Source organism: Labrus mixtus, chromosome 11, assembly GCF_963584025.1.
Source record: "Labrus mixtus chromosome 11, fLabMix1.1, whole genome shotgun sequence".
In the NCBI taxonomy this organism is placed as follows: Eukaryota; Metazoa; Chordata; class Actinopteri; order Labriformes; family Labridae; genus Labrus; species Labrus mixtus.
Window position 1 is genome coordinate 29,290,785 of NC_083622.1, and position 24,842 is coordinate 29,315,626.

The window sequence follows — 24,842 nt, forward strand, 5'->3', positions numbered from 1 at the left end:
TTTCTAGAAAATTAAACCCTGTTCAAATATTTGAATCCAGCTCAGAGGAGCATATGTGGCCTTTTTTATCAGCACTTAGTATTACCACTATCTCTGAGCTCAAACATGCTGCCAGTTTGCCAATATTTTTGCAGATGTGCCTGCAGAGAGAGGTAAAATCTAAGAAATAGCATATACATATGTTTGTCATCAGCAGGGGGAGCAGAAAAGGCATCTGATGGATAACTTAAGATATCAGTGTCAGTCTAAAGAAATTCAAAGATTATCTAATTGAGCAGAAGATATGGTGAGGACATTAGTGTCTAAAGAGGTGCCTTAGACCGCCAGTCCTCCTCTTAAACATACTATCTATGTATCTACTAATAGAGTCCAGCTTCTCTGGTCTGATGGGGGCTATTAGGAGAAAACAAGGTCAGGATAAAGGCTTTATGTTGAGCTCTGACCAGATGAAAAGATTCTTCCATTGGGTAAAGTGCATGTTAAAAGAGATAATTATGGCAATCAATTATTATGCAATCAATTTTCATTTCATTGGCATGTGAGACCAACACATAATTGAAATGTTTATCATGACACTCAATGACGTTCTACTATTGGACACATGACGACCCATAGTAGAACCTATGGTAGAACATCAGAAGGCTGGTTTGGCTTGTGAATGTTGTTTTATGCTAACTGTGTATAGCCAATACAGAAAACTACATTTGAGTAAGATTTGTAGTACCACATACACAATAGACCTCCAGGACTATTGCAATATTGATTGCAGATAATGTTGTGTGTTCATGCTTGTAGTTGCAAGTTTTGATTACTCTCGTACAGACAACATTTTGGTAAACCCTGTCAGCTCGTTTGAAAGCTTGTGTGTCAGTGAAAGAGGTGGCGGTGGTGAAATCTGCCCTTTTTCCATCCGTCTACTCTTTCCCTCTCTCACAGATGGTGACAGCAGTGGCGAGAGAGATCTTGTTCTGAGAAACACCATTGAATATTTACAACTCCCTGTGTCTGGGGTGGCTTGGAGAGCCCATAGTTGGAATGAATAAAGAGGGACCAACATGTAAAGGCGTAATGTAGAGTTAAAATCAGGGTCCTTTGACGTAGTTGTTGGTATAACTTGAATATAATATTCATGAATACTTTTTCATTTGTGTGGGTCAGAGTGGAGAAGTAAATATATATTGTTTGATCCCTTCTCATTATGCTAGGTCACAAAGTAGATACTTGAAGAATGCTTGTTAATTTGGGGGTTAAACAGTAAAACGCTTTTGATAAAGATAAATTGTGTCAGCCTTGTGATGGCCTTTGAAATCCCTTGTTGTAGCAGAAGAGCTCCCCACCATTTCCTATGATGTAGCTTCAAAGGGGCCTGAGGAATCCACAGTCTCCAGGGAGGAAGTCATTTGTGATTAAAGCTACACTTGAAGATATAAAATCTGCTTCCTGGCCCCTCAACATTACTGATAATAAAGTGATAAAAAAAAATCAATATCATATTTTATTAAATTAAATAAGTTTTGAGCCTCTCAGCACCCCGGATCATTATCAGCATTCGAGGGTACCATGTGGACATACACTCCACTGCCTTTAATCCATTGGACATGTATATTCCAAACTTCACTTTATAACCATTGTTTGTATAGAAATGTCATGTTACTAATTTGTTTAAACATGTCTTCATTATAGGCTACTTGTGTGTATAGCTAATGTTTGAGCTATTAACTGCATGCATTGTGGGAATTCATTTAAATGAACACAGAGAGGGTTAACAGTAAGTTAGAAAGATGAGTTCTAATGAGTTAAAAAAAACATTATGCAAAATGATGGAAGAAAAACATTCTCAGCTCTCTGAAAATGATACTGCCCCATCTATTAATGTTGTCTTTATTTAGTATAAAGGCCTATAGGAAGCATCAGTATAGACATTCATATAAATCAGTGTATGTCTAATTAATAACACCATTTTATGAATACATGTTTGTTAGGGATTAAAAAGCTAAAACCATCGAATGAAAATCCCAGCCTTCCATTTTTATTAAGTCAGAACAGACCTCTAAAGGGTATTTTTCCCACAGTAAGTGAACGCAGCATAGTTTCTGACATCCTCACGTTCATATTTTGCAACCTCCGACTTCATATTCCTGCAGACAAGAAGAGAAATGGGCCTGCATAACGGTGGCGACGACAGCAGCTCTCTTTTTTTCCTCTCTTTTTTTGGTCACAGCACAGGCTGTGACTTGGTGTGCTTGTTAACGGTGACACAGAGAAGAAGCAGTATCAGTCCGGGTTTTTTTTTCTTTTGCGTAACCGCGTTTTTCTGTCTGTCTATTAGACTGTTGGAGCAGAGCCTGGACGCGCCGCATATGTAATGAGGTCCTATCAACTCCGGCACAGCGCTCACTCTCTATCACAGATGAACTAATACAGCGGTGCTGGGACACATAACGTGATTTGATGCGTTCTTGCTCGGCTCACATCCCCTAAGACCTACTGACATTGAGTACGGAATTGTTTGCACGGTTTAATGGATCCAGTGTGACGATTCAAGATTGGAATCCGTCATTCTTCTAAATGGACTGGCATCTTTGGGTGATTGCTTAGTTGAGAGAAGCAGAGAGGAAAAGCGCGTTGGTTTGATGGATCGGATGTGGTCAGTTGAGTCCCCGGTGTAACCTTCACGGTGTTTTCAGCAGCCGCTGTCCGGCAGTCAGTCTGTTGTCTGGACTTGGAGCTGTCCGCGGTGCTGAAGGTCGGCAGTTTCTTCATTATCAAGAGCAGCAGCAGCAGCGGACAGTTGCCACCTCATTACCAGGACTTAAACACGGTGATCATTCTGCGCAGGGACAGTGTTTTCCCTCAGTGGCACCATGGGTAAGCTGAGAGAGTATGAGGCTTTGACTGCATCGCGTTTTTTTCACCGGTCATATTGCTTGCAAATATGCGACCATTTATGCACGCACGGGCAAAATGTACAGCTGGAATTCCGCTCAGAAAATCACACACATACGCCCTAAACCTTCATTGCAGCATTTTACCTACATTAAGTATAGCTTCCAAATAGTAAGGTATACTGTATGTTGTGTTATTGAGCGCGCGTCATGTCTGTTCAAAATGTAAAGGCGTTTTTGGATGTCTGAGAGAGCAAGCTGAGGGGGATGTTGCTCCGACACTATTTCTCCATAACGCCGCGTTTTTGTTTTCCTACTGTATTTCCCTCGTCTCCCTCAGGTCTCTGAACTTCAAACAAGGACATTAATATTCATTAAGTCTATTATTGTTAGTGGCGCGAACCCTAAAATTAGAAGCTCGTTAAAATATGATTCACCACGTGCAGCCAGCGTTGAAGCATGTGAATGTAGACGCACAACTGAATCACAGCAAAATGCCCTGTAAACTTTTTATTCTGAACAACTGACTCAAATGCCCTATTTCACGTTCTACTTCCACTGGACAGAAACAACAACAACAAAAAGAAAAAGAATCCCAATCCTCTTGAAATGGGGTTATTACATTGTGCAACATTTACGTAAAAAATGAAGCTCGTGGAAGAATCTGTAAAGGAACAGTCACGTTAGTAACGAGATCCATACCCTTTTTCAAAAATATTTTCACTTGTCATAATATGCAGCAGCCATTGACCTACATATGCACATAGTCTGTCATTGCAGCTGAACACACTTGTGCATCCTCCAGTTGTGGCAATGATTTGCTCTGTAGTGTATTCGATTGTGAACAGGATCCAGTCCAGACAGGGATGTTCTGAGAAACACACCATTCCACTAACCATGAGTCTTTAATGAGGTTCAGTTCACATCAGTTCAGGTAAAGGAGTGAAACACCAAAGTAATCGGATCCCCATGACTGGTTGCCACATCAATTTTGCAGCATGCGTCATGTCTTATCAATATTTCGACCTTTTTTTTTTTTTTTTACATCTCAGATCTAGGTTGCTACACTTCTTTTAACTATAAAATAAAACATATGTGGCAAAATTGATAACCAACCAAAAAATCCCTCTCTTAACAGTCTCATTTGAAATAAGGACAACAATATGTGGCGATTGAACTATAGAAACTTTTGTGAAGGATTGAGTTCAGAATGAATTGAAGTTGTTCTTTAATTAAATATAACTTTGATATATTTTGGAGCTGACTTTCCATGTAAACACACTGTGGTGTGCCTGAAAGGATACTGCTGATTCACTCTAGAGCCTTTGTTAAGTAATGTTGTAGTGCAGTTCAATGGCCACAAGAGAGAGCTCAGTGCAAATCCAACTGGATTGCATTAATATATATATATATATATATATATATATATATATTCCCACTGGGACTTTTTGAATGGGGCAAGAAAAGTAGAGTATATCGCTGTAGGATGCATGTAACCTTTTATACAATGTGTGTGCTAGATATATTGTAGGACTATTCAACGCCAAACCAAAATCACATGGTCTCTATGACCTGGGCCACATGGCACAGTTTGGTTACATGGATGTTTTCTCTCAATGTTTGTCCTTCAGTGGCATAAGTGTAGCTTTTATTTTTGTAGCTCATTCTTACTCTTCTTGGCACAACATTTTTTTTCAGAAGATGATTTAAGTTGGAATAACATAAAACCCTCAGTCTGAAAGGAAAGTATTAGAAAATAAATTATTTCTTGATCGCATGGCCCCGGATGTTTGTCTCCCTTAATGCTGTTTCTTAGTAAATAGCCTATAGCACATTTAATAGAGTATACATCTTCCTGCTGTGGTTGTGTCAGGTTTTTAGCTTTCTATTTTTAGCTGCAGGTTCAATGACTATAAAATGTGCAAACACAGGGAGAAATGGCCCTGCCTGAGGGCTGCAGCCCCCAACCCCCTGAGAACGGTTAAGCCGAAGGGAAGTGTGTGTCTGTGTGTGTGTGTGTGTGTGTGTGTGTGTGTGTGTGTGTGTGTGTGTGTGTGTGTGTGTGTGTGTGTGTGTGTGTGTGTGTGTGTGTGTGTGTGTGTGTGTGTGTGTGTGTGCGCGCGTGTGTATTTGGAAAATCGTCGGCAGAATGGCTGCAGTGGGAGTGTAAATACCTTTGTCTGTTATAGCTGCTTTTCTTGCATACATGTATTTGTTGAGTATCTGTATACGTGGTTCATAAGAATGAGAGATACAGTTTGGTGTGGGCTGTCCTCACACTGTCTCTGGGCTGCCTCCCTCGCTCAGCTTCATGCTGTGTGATTTCTCTGCCAATGTTACTAATGAAATAAAAAAGGTTCTGTTGCTGTCATGCATCTGGAGCTGTAATACAGTATGACTAGATTAATTTGAGTTATTTAAATATCTGAGAGATTGGAGAGCTTAGGCTACTATTTCTTAAAAAGTACAAATCTATAGCTCATATTCTGCATGCTTTTCTATGAGTAGATACAACTATATAACCTCTTAGCCCAATGTGGCCTTTTAATCCCTTTTGATAATCTCAAAATGCACTTTCATCAAGCCCAAAAGAATATTGTTTTTATTTTGTAGAACATAATGTTTAGGACATATGAAGTTTCATAGCAGTGCCATTTTCATTATTTTGGTTTCTTGCCTCATTTACTGTGTAAATATCACTTTATCATTTTGACTCTGTTCCAAACTGCAAATTGAATCAAAGTATTGATGTTTAAGTCTCAGTCTGCTCAACATTTACAGGACCCATGCACATGATTGTTGGGCTGTTTTTGAATGCTAATATGCTATTAGGTATTCACTGATGAGATAAAAGAGCTCAGCAGAGTCCAAGGGCTGAGAGCGTGGTTAATTATTATTGGCAATCTTAGGAGGTGCAGAGAGACTGACTCTATGTTAATTGCACTTTGGAGAGGTAAATATGTAGGTCATAGGGGCAGTTTTCTGTAAGGGAACTAGGCTGGTAAAAGCCAGGGACAGAATGAGTAATTAACCACAGGTGATTTATAATGTGTCCTATTAATAAAGATTGCAATTCAGAATGCATGCTACATTCTATTATTTCTTATTAGTATACATGGTGACTGAAAACATGCACATGCAAAAACAATAGGTATAGGCTCTCTCAACCTAACCGTTGTATTATTTATAACATTATGGACACAGATTGGATAAGGGTTCATTCTTTTGTCAAGAAATAGGACAATCTTATTCAAATAAACCTCAGTTAGGAATCCTGTATTACTGACTTAGGAACTGATCCCAGATTTGTATGGGTATTTGAAGTTTCCTTTAAGTGCCCATCCACCATCTCAATGCCCAACCACTTAAATCTTTGTTTTACAATTGCGCACCATTCCCTGTCACTTGTATGACTCATTATTTTTTCACAAACTATGTGTAGATCAACAGCTAAACTTCCTGTTTTTATTTATTAAAGTAAAGCCAACTTTGCTTCACTGTTTAAATTCATGATAATATGAGTGCTTGGTTGCAATGAAAGTGTTCATTTGTTTTTTATGCAAGGCAATTGAAGGTAAATATGGTAAACTATTTTTTTTAATCTGTCCATTTTGGATCATTTCTATGAAGGGATTACCTACTTCATGGAATGCTTTATTTCACATACACTCCCTGCCTAAGTAAATATAACTGTTAGTAACATTTGGTTTTGGACCACTGTCTAAACTACTGGAGGGGCAGACACACTCTGGCACATCTTTGACTACTGTTCCTAAAGCTCTTTTTGTTTCCACATTGAGATTATTTTTCAGATTAATTTTAGTTGCAGCTTGTGTGCATGCTCGTGCATGTGTGAGTATGCACATGTGTGTAACTTCCAAGTGCATGAAGAGTTAGTGGTTGATTAGCAGGAAACTAACCTTGGTTGCTCCCAGGTCTTACCTGATGACTCATAGTTCAGCGTTGAGCTCTCACCATGACCCCAGTTAAAGTGTCAGTCATAGCAGCCCTCCATAGGGACACATGAAGCAACATTTGTAGCCTCCTTGCTTCCATTGTGTGTCCCTAAATATAGTTTATCTGTATTGAAAGCTGTTCATAAAGGCCTCGTGTCAATGTCACATAGGCTAGTTCATGTTGCCTGATGTGACTGTTTTGCACTACATTTTAAAGTAACTAAAGTAATTAATAAAGGCTTTTTAGTAAGATTGTTGCCCACACCCACAAGTGCTGGTTGAAGGAGGCTACTCTTCCTGTGTGTGATAATTACACACTTTTAATACACATGATTAAAGCACAGAAATTACTGCCCTGCTTCTCTAAATGGTGCTATATGCAGTCATAACCAGAAATGTTACCTTTGCAATGTCTGTTGCGAAAACATGAATTTTTATAGTTTTTATTGCTTTGCAAACTTCAATCTCTTTTTGCTGAATTGTTGCTGGGACCTCTTCCTTCTGTATTTTGTTATGGCAGTGTGAGCTGTCATAAACCAGCTCAAGTAGTAAGCTCTGAATCTGTGTTTTCTGTGTGCTTCACATTTAAAGACTGTACTTATGGTTACTTGTGATTACAAATGACAGTTTTCTTTCCCCACTTGGGGTTGGGGACTCTGTCTTGAGTTGTATAATTGGACTTGTTTTTCTTAAAACTCTTTATCACCCTTTGCTTTGGGCCATCCACCTATGAGAGAAGAAGCTGTGGTTTAGGCTTGGGCTTCTAATCCAGCCTCTGAACTGCTGCACCCAGTAACTGTGTGGACCAACAAGGTTTAAGTGGGTTCAATTAATCTAGAAATAACATATCAGTCAGTATTTATTTATTCAGTGGCAAGCAACAGACTCACTGATGGTTGGCAAGGCAGCATCCAGAGCTCCCTCACACTAATAACAGTAATGCACTGACTCAGCACTGGGACTGTAAAGGTGGGGGGTGTGATGGGGGGTGGGGGGCTGCAGTAGCTCTTGAGGCTGTCTGGCCTGTCAATCATTTTGCAAGTCCCTATTTTTCTCAGGCGCACTTAGGGTGTACGCAATTCTCTGCACATCAGGAGACACATAGCATTGACAGAGCAACTAAAAGTGAGCAGAAAAATATGCAACAGTGCACATTGTATGTACAGAATGTATCAAATCAAACGTCATGTTATGAAAAGGTAAAAAGACCCAATAAAGAGACGGATGAGTCTGAGTAATATTTCACTGTACCTGATATCAAGTAATGTAGCTTTACAAAAAAACATACATATTTTCCCTACAGGGTGACTTGAGCCAGGATGTTGAGCTTTACCTTGTAGTGTGTGTGCATGTCTTCGAACATGTGTGTGTTTAGTGATCAGCGCTCCTGTCTGTTGGTGGATTTATTAGGCTAATGTGGTGAGCTTGCTGCTGGGGCTGCAGTATAGAGCAGAGAAAGGCACAACATCACTCAGCAGTAAAAACCTCCATCTCTCCACTTCTTGTAGAGTATAACAGAAGGCAAATGTAGCTGGTCTTTTCCATTTATCTAACCAAGGAGCACCTTCATTAAGATGTGAGTAGTCTCTGCAATCATTCGTCATATTGGCAGCTGCAGTTTTCTAACCAGAAACAAGAGTTTATATGTAATGTAGTGCAATAAAAGATGTAAGCAAACCTTTACTACAGTCTTTGAAATCTACAGGGGTTATTAAGACTCACAGACTCAAAAGAACAAACTGACCTCATATGACTTTACCTTTAAATATGATTAGAGGCTGCTGAATGTGTAACATATTTCATCATTCGCTTCATCTACATGAATTGTCATTGGTGTTTAATAATATTGTTGCTGTGGGCTGAAAATACAGAAGTCAAAGTTATTTTTTGACTTCTCTTAAAGTTTAGTCTCTTTTTCAAAAATTATATGGATGTAAAGACGATTTTCACCCAGTTACAGCAATATGCCTCACAGTGATGTTGCACCTTTACCTAAAATAAACACTCAAATCACTTCATTACAGTTCATCATAGATTATACAACAAGACAACCTACCTGTCAATCACCATTCCAAACTATTAACGCTCCCTCTCCTTTCCTGCAGGTTATGTGGGTATGCAACTTGTGCCGAAAACAACAAGAAATCCTCACCAAATCGGGGGCATGGTTTTATGGCTCGGGGCCTGGTCAGGTGCGAGGTGTGTTTGAGGGTGGGCCGCAAGGGAAGAAGGCCAAACTGCAGGACCCGTCCCTGTACCCCTACCCGGGAGCCTCAGGGGACTTGACACCAGCGTCAGACAGAAGCAGACCTCACGGCGGGCACCTGCACAGACAGTCATCCCTCGACAACGGCTCCGGGCCGAGGTACCTGGGACTAGACGGACCAATAGACAGGTCAGTACTGTGTGTGAAGAAGAGCATACACCTTCTACATGCTACATATAAAACACACTGTTGTGAGTTGTTTTCATTATGTTGTTTAGACAATTCAATTGTTTGACCAGAGAATAATGCATCAAGCTAAGGACTTGCATATGATGCCATTTCATGAAGGTGCCTAAGTGCCTTTTAGCATTAGCTTTGAGAGCAGAGATTGAAGCCTCTCAAGTATAAGATAAATGTCTCCTAGCAAGGCAGTCACAGACCTTATCAAACGGCTTGTACATAGAGCCCATGAGGCCTATAATGGAGACAGAGATACTGATACTTTATATGACATTAGCACACACATAAGACATAAGCAGGCATAAACAGAACACAGCACATATCAAATCAGATGGCCAATGTTAACCAAGAAATGATATTGGAAGTGAGGGGAGTTTAAATGATTTTTTTATACAATCTATTTACCATTGGGATAAAGTGCAGCTTTGGAACTTAAATAACAGATTTGTCAGGTATGTTTGTAGGCCAGTTCAGACTGCAGAGATTGATAATAAAGCATTTATACCATGCTTTTGGTGTTGAAAAGAAATATTAGGCCTGAATGCAATGCAGAACACTGTGTTCAATTTGTTTGTGTGCACCCTGTGAGTGGCACCTTCGGAAGACGACAAAGCCAACATGATGTGCTTGCAAATCTTGTATCTGGTTTCCTATTTTTTGATACTGATGTCAAATAAGGTAGTTACTTTGTTGTCCACATGGGGGCTCCTTTCTCTATCTTCTGTCAAGAAGAGGAGGAGAAGCTTGTATTCAAGATTTACATCATTTATATAGATATGCATTTTCACTGCAGAGAGAAAACCTCTCTCATGTCCTCGTTTCCGTTCAGTGCAATTAAACACTTTACTTAAACTTGACTTTAATGCGAGACAATTTTAATATTCAAGCTAATTAAGTTTGATTTAAGTAAGACTTTTCTGGACGCAAACATGCCCCTCTTTCTCTCTTGTATTACAGTAAGGCTGTAATGTCAGGTTTTGTTTTCCATAACCCTTGGTGCTTCACAGCAGGCACAGCCCACAGGCTAACATATGTCTTTGTCTCCATGCTGGTCACCTCTGCCCACAAGTTTGGACTTCTTGGGGAAATGGGAAATTGCTATGTGCTATGTTTTGTGCCATGCGGGTGGGGAGCAAATGCATACACAAAGTGAATTTGACTCTATCCCAGACCAGCCCATGTCTCTTTTTCTATCATCTTCTGACCTTGTAAATGTATACTTGGTGCGCCACTTCCCATACTTCTCAGACACATGGTCAAACCAAAATGCAGAAGCCTGTGCACAGAATTGAAGACAACGTATTAGCCCTATGTCCTCTCTCTGCAATTAGTCTTGCATTTACTTTCTAATGCACTCCACCAAAAGTAAGAGAAGTTCTCAGGAAAATGTGTTTACTTTGATTATTTGCTCTGAATTTATGTTTTGATTTATAAATTGAATTAGCTGCACAGTACCAATGAATGAAGTGGGAGGTTAGCATGTACACTTTCACAGTGTAGAAAAGCTGCTGTGAAACTGTGACACTAACTTAGCATCATGGTTATTTTTAGGTAATATTACCTAATTTTTCTCCTATGGGTTGGTACAATTATTTTCCTAGGCTTTCGCTGTTAAATGTCATATCCATAATGCTTCTATACTCTTGATAGACACCATGTAGTACAACAATAAATTGCAGAGCATCCTCTGGAACTACAAATTGTAATCAAAGCTAAATGACTATAAAGACTTAAGGATGATGCAGGATAAAAGTATTCTCTATCTCAATGAAACTGAAGAACATAATCCATCTTGTCCTCAAATGTCTGGCTGCCTTAAGGTGGATTTAAAAGATAATAAGATGGACTATAGATCAGACTATAGATCCGACTGCTCCAAGCATTCAGTCATCCAGTCACTTTCTGTTCCAGCCCAGGCTCTCATCACTGTGTATTAATTGACTGCCTCGCTGAAGAGGTAGAGATGGTACTGGGTAACGAATCTCTTTTTGGCATTGCCTATATTTTTAGTGACACAAAAGGAAACAGGCTGTCTGAGAATTCAAGGGATAATGCCGATGATGGATAGTGGAGAGTCCATAAATAGAACTCCTACTGCATAAGCACCAAAACCCACTTTCATTAATCTTAAAGAATGTTTAAATTAACTTCTGGATCTATTCTGCTGAAAGGAGGAGGGGGAAAGCTGACAGACTATTTAAAGGAGAAATAACTTGGGAAGGTCTCTAATTCATCTTGTTCTTGGAGGTGTCATTTGAATGAACACACAGATATGCCAGGACAGCTGCAGTGTTGGGTGAGGCTGATGAAACAACAATGATTACACTGAGATTGGAACACACTCAGTGGTTAAATTTCCTCACAATCTGCATTTTTTAAGCACATTCAGCCAAGCAGAAGATTAATTCAGGCTGCCGAAAGTGTAATAAGAAAAAACACTTACCGAACCTGGCCCTTTAAAACCGAGCACAACCACTGTTTATGATGATATAGCTTCATATGCTTCAGTCCATCACAACACAGTCTAACAAAGAATGTCTCAAAACAGGCCAACTAGACAGCCCTATTCATGACATGTATAAATGATGGCACTATCCACTGTGACAACAACCACCGGTTTGAAAACTTTTTAAGGCCTTTATTAGACCTTTAGTTTGACCTTCGGTCACCACCATTCCGTTTAGTTTTTCTGTAGCCATAATCTACAATTTTAGGATGGGGGGTTGTGGTTGGAGATGGGTGAGAGGTTACACAGGCCAATACAGTCTTTGCCTGCAGCTAATTCATTTGGTGGCAAAAGAGCTAGTTATCAGAATGAAATCCTGTCCGTGGTTGTTGCTGAACAGCGTTGTTTGTTTAGTAAAGTGGAGAAGCTGGGCCTGAGAGGAGTTTGTGGAAAGTAGTGGTCTGGCTGCTTGATTTTGAGTCTATGGAAGGAGAACAACCAGTGGACAGAATAGCCCTTCTGGAGAACTAAAAGAACTGGTATTTTCATCACTTAGGCTTGCCAACAACAAATGTAACTCCTTCGCACTGGCAAACACTTAACAAACTAACAAGTCAGGTTAAGCACTGACTCAGATACCTGCTTATTAGTGTGAACATAAAAGTAGAACGAATTGCAGAACGAATGGAGCACAGACTTCTTTATAGAGCTTAAAGTAAGGAGAAGAAGTTAAAAAGCATACAAATATCAACAAATGCATGCACAGATCTGCAGATCCACAACTATGTACACAGATCCAAAAATGCATGAAGATCCAAAAATACAAAAATCCACAAATGCATACACGGATTCAGAAATGCGTACCTCTTTCTGCAAACATGTAGAGCCATTTTAAATGTCTTCATAATTAATAACTGAAAAGTCTTAGGTGTTTTTGCTCTAAGAGTTGAAAATACCTTTGAGTCATCAGTTGCAGTTGAGGAGGGCCTCTCATTTGGCTGTCTGTTTACCTGTGACTTTTGCAACACTTGTGCCATGCAACATCCACAAATGGTGTATTTGGATCCACAATTGTCTGTGACAAGGGTTTGTTTGCCCTGAGCTCAGGCTCAAAGGCTTAACATGACTTTTTCCATCCAGTCTCGCTGGGCACTTTTGTTGAATTGAAGAGTAATTTCCTTAAAACCAGCAACCCAAATTGTTTATATTTGTTTATATTATACTAAACAGTATTTTTATTTACTTTAAAGCATGTTCATGACATAATGAGGGAGAAAAGCTGTTAAAAGAGGCTAGCCTAGATTTTCACAAGGCATCCTAGCATGCTTTGTGCAAAGAATCAGCCGCTTGCAATACACATGAATAGAGGCTAAAAAGCAACAAGGTAAGTAGCTTTGTAGACCTGTTTACATATGTGTATGCCTTTGTGGATTTCTACACACATCTGTATACTCATTAGTGGACATTTTTTTGCCATTTGAAAATAGCTTTACACCAAAGACAGCTCCATAATTCTTAGATTCAGTAAAATAAAACACACAGCAAGCCATAACGTGAAAAGGCACAAAGACATCAACAACATAAACACATTAAGATATTTGAGGTTAGATTAACTGACTAAATTATTGACTTTGTTGGTATCTAGCAGACAGCTAGCCTCATCCTCCTGTTACTAAAGCCATTAGTATGCATAACCAGAATGTCAATGTCAAGTCATTTCAATGAGTAAGTTATAAAATTCACCACCTGTACAATTGTCATGAGTAGAAAAATAAGGCTTATAGACCAAAACTGTTTTTTGTACCAGACTCTCAATTTTTGTATTCTTTTGTAAAGTTTTGTGGGGACTGGCCCTATTTTGTAGACAGCCTCAAGCAGCCACTTGAGGAACACCACTTTTTGCCCCTTGGCATTGGCTTCACATTTCAGCCTTGGAGGTTGTTACTCGACCAGAACAGGCCCCATCTTATTATGCATGTATTTATATCAGCCAGTAACACAATGCTGTGTTAAAGTAAGGCCTGAAAAAAGTTGATACAATCACTCCATTAGGACCAAATGAAATAATTGGATTGCTAGCCAGCATGTGTAAGTACTTGCCTATGAACTCTGCTTATGCAGCCGTTGCGTATGAGAGTGTCAGGGAGAATAACAGCGAAAGGAAGTTGGATAATCATGACAACTATGGCTGTGCTACTCTCCCCAACTCTCTCTCTCTCTCACTCTGTATAATAAGTGAAGCAGTGCATCTTTAAATGTTGGGGGAGTGGCTCTGATTTAGTCGTTAGATATTTTAAAGCCACAGCTTTGACATGTCATTTGAATAAATAATTCCAATTAAAGTGGAGTTCAGATTTTGGAGCATTTGTAGTTATGGTCATCATTCCTATAACTATAATTTAGAACAAGATGAAAAAACTTGAATCAAGCCTTCAGTTTGACTCTTAACCACCTTCTCAGAAGTGAGATCTAAAGTTGAAAAAGCCTCTGTTTATAATAATTAATAATGAAATAACAAAACTGTTTGTGGATAACTACAGTTAATGCATTGGGGTGAGTTTGAGGCTGAATTCAATCTCAAAATCAAACGAAGGATGAAGTCAAACAGCTGGGGGCATCACAATAATGGGTCATTTTGCCTCTACTGTTAAATAAGTGGTTTGGATAATACTAGTCTGTGAACTTCCTTCAAACATATTGCTGATACAAACGCACCCTGTGCACTCACCCAACAGCAGGTTGCATCGACAGATCTCAGCAAAAAAGTGTTGACAGAGAAGATAGCATTAATGATGGCTGAATGAGTTGCTTTAACGTCTGGATTCAAAACACTGTGCTTCTGTCATAGTTTGATGTGAGGACACCATTATAGAGACATCGGTTGTTAGCATCACCTGGCTGTGCCTGTCATACAATGACATGTTGGCCTGGAAAAAAATGTTATCATGCAATTATATCCAATTTCAAAGAATAAATAAGACTCAGGAGGCCAAACATTCTGCTCCCTATAATGATTTCTTTATCATATGTATCAAATAATTTTGCCTTTACTTTAAATTGTTTTATGTCTGTGTGTAATACAAAGGGTGTGTGTCTTGACATAGACCTGAACATTTTCTTTACTTTGGATTTTTCTGTAGGGATTAGAATCACAGCTTCAAAGTTAAATGTTTTGTATCATAGACAAAGATACAAGATTAAAATCTGAGTCATCATAATGATGACATTAAAACTATCCTATCATTGTTTTATTCAATACATGCAGTTATTTTACATCCTCTAATAGGCTACAAGAAGAGGAAAAGGTTCATTTTCTTTAGTAGATGAAACTAGAACTGATATGGCATTATGTGAACACAAAAAAAACTGATGGCAGCATTACCTCCCTATGCTGTATCGTTTGTGAGAGCGTGAGAGAGCAAGACGAGATAAGGCAAAGAGTGTGCACGAATGCATATCAGCCCCGTATTGTGTTCGAGTGCGGTTTTTTGTGCGTTAGTGCCTGTGTGTGTTCGTCATAGGCGACGGGAAATATGAGTTGAATGAGGCAGCAGCTGATGCACCGGTAAGAGATGCTGCTGCTGGCTGTCGTGTAGGATGCTTCTCCTCGTCTTCTCAGCTCCGGGCGCTCAATCGCCTCTTACTGCACACCAAGAAGAGATTTTTGCTACAGCGAGAAGAAGAAAAGGCTCGTTACCGGCACCGGCACTACCTCCTTTTTCTAGCTTCAAGTTCGAAGCATTATGACCGAGGGATCCTGCCTGGAATGCGGCTCATCTGAGGACACTTTTTTACCAGGAGCGGCAGGAGAAATATGGAACTTGATCGGCGTCGTTTCTGCGTTTAATGCGCCCCAGGAGATAATACTTACAAATTATTGAGGAGGTTTATGTGTGGAGGGGGGCGTCCGGAGCGAGCGCAGGCTTTAGGATGTATTGTTGATGAAAGAAAAAAGGGTGATCATTTACTGAAGATAAAAGAAAACGGAGGGGGAAAATGCAGTTTGAGACATTGCGTCAGTTCTGTAGCTCGGTTTTATCACATTTCAACGGGGCTTTCACGGCGCCTCAGAACATCTTGCAGACGGAGCTGTTCGAGCAGGCGTTGAGCAACATCGGGTGAGTGATTCCTTTGTAAAGAAATGCCCTGATTTATGAGGAAGGGCTTCCCCGTTGGTGTGTCAAGCGATATTGGGGGCTGGGGTGGGGTGTTGCGTTTATCGATCGGCAGCCTGCCTGCGTAATAACAACCTACAGTATGTTGCTGCTGCAGATATTTCCTGACTGGATGATGGGGCCGATCAGTGAAGCTGACGTGCGCGCGCGTGTACCGCGGTTTTTTTTTCTTTTGGAGAGTGAAACGTTGAGGTAGACTGTGACCATGCCAAGGTGTGACTGTGCTGTGCGCGTAGCAGTGTGTAGCTTCGGCGCACCACTGCTGCAGAATGTATGCTGTACTTCCTCCCCTGCTTTGCCTGATAGGAGAACATGAGGGGGTGAGGAGGGGAAATGTATATTTTCCAGCGATGGAAACGAGTAGAATCACTACCCCCAATACACCCACACACTGTCACACACATAAGCACCCACAACGCCCTAAAGAAAAAGAACCAGATGAGTTACATTCTAAACTGTATACTATTACCAAGCATTTACATCAATAAAAGTATAACAGCTATTCATAATAGCAGCAGAGTAGTGTACTAAACATGTTTTTAACATGACAGAAGAATTGCTTGTGTGGAAGAGAGAGAGAGAAAGAGAGAGAGAGAGAGAGAGAGAGAGAGAGAGAGAGAGAGAGAGCAGGATCTCACTTGCATTGGATCAGATGCAATGGAGCATATTATGATTAGTCTGCTAAATGCTCTGCCCCCTACGGAGAGGCCCCTGTTCTTCTGGCCAGGCATGGCTGTCAGACACATTATGCAGACTGCAGAAGTGCTTCAAACTTACAGACTGATGTTCCTGCAGCCATACAGCCAAGAGAACACCCAGGCCTGTTTCATTTCTTGCTATAGGCGCAGACCCTGTATCTCCACACCATGCACTCCCTGTCTCCAGGGACTCTGAGTCTTTTCCTCTTGTCCCCCACCCTACCGTCAGAAATAATTTACAGCATTGCTGGGCTCCCTGCCACCTCACATTACATGGCCAGAACACTCAGCCACCGGAAGGGCTGAACAGGGGCTCTGTGCCTGGAAACTGTGATCCAGTAATCATCACATCTGACTGATTAAACTGAACTTATATTCCATCACTACCCTCAAAGCAAATTCCATTGGTAGACAGAAATATTGGCAAATTTGTGGGGGGAACATCATTTGTAATCAGAAGCTTGAGGGCTGAGGCTGGTGTTGGCATGAAATGTTTGCATTCATTTCTTGGTTTGAAAGAAGAACGACTAGTCCAAAACCATAACAACACAACACTCTGCGAACATGTGTGTGCTGTTATCAGTGACTAGCTTGCTTGGTTGTCCATTTGATCAGGGCTGTTTGTGTGTGAGTCTGTTTCTCTATCTCTCTGTGTTTCTTTCTTGTCGAGGCCAGGATGGCTAATGGGCTGTATGCTTTTAGATCCAGCTTCCATGTATTATGCATGTGTGCGTCAGCAGAGGTCCTAATGGGGTGTAGGGATCTGTTCTTAGAAGGCCTGAATGGTTTTGAATTGAGTGGTCACTACATTTAAACTGCAACCATACTTGGTGGAGGAGGTGGAGCCTCCTGCAATACACACACTCACACTCACACACTAACACGAATACACACCGGCTGTGGCAGCTTTTTGTGCTTGCTTCCCTGAAATGCCCGAAACCAATATGTGTCTGTTGTCAGCCTGGTGTAACTTTAGAAGGGACTTTATTGAGTTTGTGGTACACATCTTATAGTCTTTTCCCAGATGAGCCTTTTGCAAAGTGCGTGATAGTGAGCTATAAGTGGGCTATGAATAGATGCAGTTGATTTTCTGCATAGATGCAATCCATAGAGCAGCACTGTGTTTCAAATCTAGCATATTAAATAAAACCCATATTGCTGCTGTTTAATGAAGCCAATGGGCCTCACAATCTTGGGTGTGATTTTAGTGAGTCATCCTTATACTCACAGCTGTTCACTTCATCCCACAGTTTAATTTATTGTCTTCCTGCAGTCACAGCATCATTTTCAGCTGTGCACTTCTGCATTTTATAGCGTATATGTGCAATGCAACGATTACAGTCACAAATGGGAGGAAAACCAACATGTTTGAACCCCTGTCACTGCTAAACTTAAATTCCTCTGAAATATGTCCCTCTGGGTTTCTCTTCCTTCAACACCCATGTCCTCACTTGTCCCCTCTATACGGTATAGTGATAAGATGTGATGTGTAATCAATATAAATGATGATTTAGCGCTCTCTTAACTAAATACCCACTTTGATTCTTCTGGAGATACAATTTTGTGTGTCTCTGTAATTTTGTTTTCCTTTCTTTATGTTTTAACAAATTTCAGGAATCCTCATCTCGACAGTTATTGTACCTAACAAAGAGTGTTAATCATCTGCATATCATTGCAATTTACACCCTCATAAAGTGAAAATGACTGAAACAGTTTAAACTCAATTTGAAATTAGAATGATGTTTACCCGTTGAGCATCTTGATGTAACATAGGTTGTCACAAAGAAGACGTTGAGAGAAAACTTTCAGTTCTGAAACAGTGATAACAAAATGATGTGAAGCCAATCCATAGGAGGAGTATGTTTTTTTTCTTCTGTGGATGTGAGACCTCTTAACCAGGAGCCAAATTTGAGTTGCTTCGGCTAATTTGTCTGAAACAGCCCCAGATTGAGCTGGTTAAAGCAAAGTGCACTTTCACCAGCAGAACACAGTAACCTACATGTATAGCTTTTGAGTTCAGCCAATCAAACCAACAAGTTTTTGTGTCAAGCTATTGTAATGTTAAAAGGTCAGCAAACCAATTGGAAGAGCACTTTTTTAGACTTTATACTTCCCTTTTGGCAAAATGTTAATGAGGACTCTTAAAGGGCTCACTTCATCTTCAGTAACAGCTGAAGTTGCACTCACTAATAAACATTTAAGTTGTGGATAGCATCTATACCACCTGTTTGGACATTTGATGCCATATTCTTTTGTTTTGTTGCATGTCCCAACAAAAGTGCAGAACATATATAGATATAATATAAACACGTACAACATCAGTAACAACCAGCAGAGGTGGGCACAGTTCATCAAATTGTAACTTTTTAACTGTTAATCAGTTAACAAAGATGTTAACTTCTATATCAGTTAAACTAGTAATTCTGTTAATATTTGACTGAAGTTTAAATAAATATTTTAAATAATAAAAACATAGTCTATAGAAATGAGTTCTTAAGAGGTAATGAAGACATAGACAACTCAAAATGAAAAAGCTATAAAACCATAGAGCCTTTTTTGAAATTTCACCTCCCTTGACAGCCCTGCTTGTGGGCCATTAGTATGTTTTCTCATTATCACCTATATTTACACAACTGCTGTGTAAAAGTATCACTCATGCCATTCATCTATAGAAAGCTATGATTCTTTAGATTTCCACCATATAAATAATTTCAAGATCCAAAAACACAGCAGCCACAATTTACACATCTGTCAGCTCACAACAAACAAACAAATCTTTCTGATTCATTTTTCAAATTCATACCATCTACTGTCCTCTTCTGGTGATAACATTTCAACAAAAATGGTCCTATTACACCAGCAAGGGTCCCCACGATCCAAATCCAGTAAAATATTTAATACAAACACACTACAATAAAATTTTTCGCTGCTGTTCTCAATTTTTTTTTTTTTTAAGATTTATTTTTGGGCTTTTTGTGCCTTTATTGTAGAGATAGGACAGTGGATAGAGTCGGAAATCAGAGAAAGAGAGTGGGGAATGACGTGTGGGAAAGGAGCCACAGGTTGGATTCGAGCCTGGGCCGCCCGCTTGGAGGACTACAGCCTCCATACTTGGGGCGTGCGCACTTACCACTGCGCCACCAGCGCCCCGACTGTTCTCAATTTTTAACTGTGTTCACTACCAATTAATGTACTCTGACCTTTCGTTGACATCTTATTCGACCTATTAGGACCCTCCATTCTCTGTTCCGAGGCTACTGTAGCCAATAAGAGCCTGAGTAGAAACTGGCAAGTGACAGTCATTACACATGATACAGATGTGTCAGTTGAAAAAGGGATAACACCAGAGTCAGCAGTTTCATCCCCTCAGAGAGGCAGGTGCAAATCAGGTCAGTTGATGAATGAGAATGAATTAAAGTAACAAAAATGACATTTACGGAAACCAAATTTACCGGAAGTTAAATGTTTTGATAATCATTTTTCAAATTAAAGTCCACATAAAAAATGTATTAACGATTAACAGATTAGTGGACATGTATCAAGCTCTGACAATCAGACATAACATTATTGATTCACATTTTTCACTCCCACTGTTTAACTTCATTGCAATTCTGCATGAAATGAAAATTGAAATCACATGTTGATGTCTATGTTACTTCTACAGGTTTTTTGAGTAAATTGATTAACTTCAGTTTGTTAGTGTTGTTTGACTTTTTTCAACATACTGGTAAAGACAGGGAGTTAGGATGACCAAGGCATCTATCACCATGGTGACCGTGCTATAGAAAATGTAGACATAACTTGCTGCAGCTTGTGGGACTCTGAGCCCCTGGAGCCCCAGATTCATGTTGATGTGACAGAACTGGGGAAGAGCACAGGAGGGGGGGTACACTTAGACCTAGAAAAAATAAAAGGAAAAGGCATTGATCAATCGCTCCTATTGCTCTTCATAATCCAGGACAACTGTGTTTGCTCGGGGAACCCACTTTGATACATTATTGGCCACGTTGTAGTTGATTACACATGAATGCCTTGCAGATGCAAAAGTACGCTGACTGTGATCAATCCTGGAGCTTCTGCAGGTAAAAGTCATGCTGAAGGCGAGGCCTACCCTCATTTCACCAGCCAGCCTCCAGGCTACAATCACCTTTTTTTCATGTATGTGAATACTTTTAAGCAGTATCTTGAGGGTTTAGGTGTAGGAGTCAGACTGAGAATCAAACTGTACCCTCTCTAGTTCTTTTGCAATCCACCTCTCCACCAAACATCCCATCACACCTCACCCACGCTCAGCCAACCCTCGGCCTCATGGTGTTGCACCCGGGTGTTGGCGGCACTCAGCAGCTGTAATTAAGCTGGCTCTTTATTGGTTTTGTCCTCGCCAAGGGAGATGTGCACAGGAAGAAGGGAGGCTCTGTTTTATTGCTTGGGCGTCAAAGAGAGGGGTTATTATGATTGCAAGCCGGAGAAAGAAAGAAAAGAAGAAGATAGAGAGGGAGGGATAAAGTGGAGAGAGTTGGAATGATAGCAGTGTTGAGGAAAAGGGGATGAATAGTGTGAGAGAGACAGTGGTAAGGGCTGGATTGATGTGGTTGTCTTCTCTCTGCTCCTCTCTGCTCTCACCAAATTATATCTCAGCATCAGACAGAGAGTGATACAGGAAGAAAGAAACAAAACGGGGAAGAAAGAAGCTGGTGGCTACCAGTGGACTGTGTTGCCAGATAAGCATCAGGCTAATGTCTCCGCCCAAGGCCTGCTGCCACTGCTGCTACCCAGAGAGAGACATAAAAATGCTTTTGCCAAGGTTTGGTTACAGGGTGCTATAGCTAGAGACATTTCAATACTGTGATTTCATTTGAAACAACTAATCTGAAACATGAACTCATTTATTAGCAAATACCAGGGAACCATCAGAAACCATTGGGATGAAAAATATATAGATTAAGATTATTATGATTATTGTATCCTGACAGCTGTATAGAAGCCCTGTATTGATATGATACAATTGCTATCATCGTTGCATTGCCTGGCCCTAGTAAAAATGTTGATAAGACATTAAAATAGATAAAAAACGTCAGTAATATCGGAAAAAAAGAACATGAATAAAACGCTCACTTGTTTCTGCTGAAGAGTTGCATAGAGACACTTAATGGTAATAATTCCTGACAGCACCGTTGTTGTTTGATATGCTCCCATGTCATAATTGTACCATTTTCAACAGTACTTTTCCGTGGCAGCCATTTAATATCCATAGTAGCACAGCGCAACTTGCTGTATTGGCTTCTCGTCTGTTGCAGTGGAGAAGAATTGAATGTAATCGCTGATACCTGATATTACAATTTAGGCGGTATTGAAGCGTGAATAATACTGGTATTGGTATTGCGGAAAATCTAGCCACAGCATGGTCCCATTGCCAGAGGTGCAAGTGATGTCATACGCTTAGATGTGCATTATGTACAGGTTCATCGGTCAGTCCTTTCTTAGCAGCAAAACGGGATGAGGAAGGTAAAGAAAAGAGTCATAGAACAAGAAAGGAAAGGAGTACTTTTCAACAGAGATGCTGGCCTGTGCAGAACGCTGACATGTGGGGTCTTTTCATGCTCATGGAGCGAGACTGATTCCCTCAAAGGCTGACCAACCACGTGTGAGTATGCATTTGTGTGTGTTTGACCCTCAACCTTAGCCTGTCATTAATGGTTGAGTTACAGTATAGGCATACTGTCCTCCCAGTAAAACTACATATCAGATTGGCATTGGAGGCTGCTTCCATTTCAGCCCCTGGTCTTTAGATTACTCCTCTCTTTCCTCTCATAGAGGGACTAAAGAGAAAGCCTCTGGGTGGCATTACCGAGAGCCTCAGCTCCTCTATGTGTAGCCTTGTGTTTCTGTGTCGGAGAACATGTGGCGGCATTTGTATGTTCATGTGTTTGAAGCCCAGTTCCTATGAGGTCTCTTTTTCTCTTAAAAAGCCTCTTTTTTTGAGCTCTTGAACAGATGTCTGATGTCATCTTGCTTTTGAATAGCCAAGAGAGAAACTGCATACGATGCATGAATATTGCTTTGCTTTCAAACCATATGCCTTCATGTGTGATGCCATTTGTCAATGTCAGTAACCCTTTAACACTTTAGGTTAAATCTGACCTCCTCTGCTGTAGTTGCTTACCAGTGTTGGATCTTAGTTGTAGTATTTATATGTACATTGGTTAATAGAGTTGCTAATTTAAATGTAAGCTTCTCTCATCCGTATGGTACTTCACAGCATCATCATTCTTCTTTTACATTTGATTTATTGATTGAATAGGATTTAAAGTTCAGACCTTAAGGTCAAGAGGTTGACTTTCTTATTGAAATCCCTTTAAAACAAGCTGTAAAGTCCCTGTGTCACAACTTAGCAAACATTTCAAGCTATTCCTTTACTGAGTCAGTTTTATGCAATGATAATATGAAATAGATTTGTAATCCAAATATAAGTTTAAAACAATATGCAAGGATATAATGCTCTAGGAATCTGTATAGGTATTTTAGTTGCTTTTCTATTTTTGGCATATGGCATAACATTTATGCCTGCATTGTGTCATGATTGAGAAAGATACTGTTTTACACATAATACTTTTGTTGCTCCCAGAATCCAAATCTATTTCATGCTCCAATATATTCAATTACCCAAAATACACTTGAAGAAGCTGTGTGATAAAGCAATAATGAAAAGCTTTATCTAAATATCTGCGTCTATCAGCCCATTGCTATCGTCATCTGTTTCATCCCCTGCCTGTGCTCAAATCCTCTTTTGCAGCACTGATGGTATTTTCAGGAGCTCAATGAGATTAATTATTTCCATATTTTGCAAACATTGCACCGTGTGTGCCGCTCCCCCGTCCCCCTGCACGTGTACAATTAGCTCTGTTAATTTGTGTTGCAAATGAGCCGGCCCTAGCGGTGCTCCGCAGCCTCCCTGGGCTTCTCCTGCCATGCAACGGAGAGGAGAACCCAGCCGAGGAGTGATCAAAAGCCTTCTCTGGCAGGCAGATGCTGTGTAAACACAGAGAAGAAGCAGCTCCTGTCTCCTCCTGCCTTCACTTCTCGCCTTCATTATTTTGGGAGTCTGCTGGCTGGCATTAATGAAACTCCATGTAATATTCATTTAATTCCCAGTGTTTACTCATTCATTAGGTTTTAGGATAGTAGTTGATCTGATCTCCAGGGGTGTCAAGAAAGGGAAAAGTTGCTGACTTTGAAGATTTTTCCTTTTTCGATAGCTGGGTTCCTTCCATGTATTCATATGTCTCTCTTGATCTATTTAGAAGAGCATTCACAGTCCTCTCCTTGCTTACTTTCAGGGTCTGCTTCAGCACACTTCTGTTGCCTTATATTCAACTTCCACTAAAGTTTCTAGACATTTTTCTTTTTCTTTAATTTTGGTGCAATGGTTCATCAAAATGTACACCAAGGACACAATAAGGTTACTTTCAGCATCTGCATGAAATATTATTTCAAGGCCTGATCTGTACACTCAAAGACAAGATGAGCGACATATTCAATATAGGCAAATCTAGAAATCTAGAGGAAAATTGTTGATGAATATTTTTCAGATGATAAATATGAAGTCCACCAACCTCCTCTTACCTCTGTGTGAATAAGTTGTCTGAGATTAAACATTTTCTCAGACCAGCACCCCTCTGGCTCTTTCATCTCCTTGGCTCATGGCATGTGTGACAGATGCTGTCCTATGCAATTACAATTAACGCACACAGCCTTTTGGTGCTGGGCTTGCTTTGCAAAGGTCTGACTGTGGGTTCATCGATTGAGACATTGGCTTGTCAATGCCATTGAGCTTAGTAGAAAAGGTCTTTCTGTGCTGAGCACATAGGGACACACTGAGTGGGGTCTTTATCAGACAAAGCTGGAACTTTTTCCTAAACTCATTTTTTTGTGGCAGAAGCCTTTAACAGGGAGAACTAACATGTATAGTTAGAAAGAGTAAAAAAAGCAAGAAATGGTTTTGTACTTGGATGTTCTTTAGTCTTTTTCTCCCGAAACACCAACTTCTTTGACTAGCTGCTATTAGCATCTATCCATCTTTACAAGTTAATTTTTTGGTTTACCAAACCAGTTTTTTTGTAAGTATAATGAAGAAGTAGGCGACAAGTATGCAACAATATAATTTTCTTTTAATTAATAGATATATAATGTTTTTCTCTTTTTAATTTGTAAGACAATTCTGTTCATCTTTTTTCCT

At 40.0% G+C, this 24,842-nt stretch overlaps 1 protein-coding gene across 15 annotated transcripts in view; it reads left to right on the forward strand.

Moving 5' to 3' along the window:
* Positions 1-24,842, forward strand: part of rims2a (regulating synaptic membrane exocytosis 2a) — a 142,471-nt gene that overhangs the window by 28,640 nt on the left and 88,989 nt on the right. For all 15 annotated transcript variants that reach the window (XM_061051240.1, XM_061051241.1, XM_061051242.1 and 12 more), the window contains one exon: positions 8,947-9,236. In XM_061051240.1, coding sequence (XP_060907223.1) covers positions 8,947-9,236 — 290 coding nt within the window. The remainder of the gene's footprint in view (positions 1-8,946; positions 9,237-24,842) is intronic.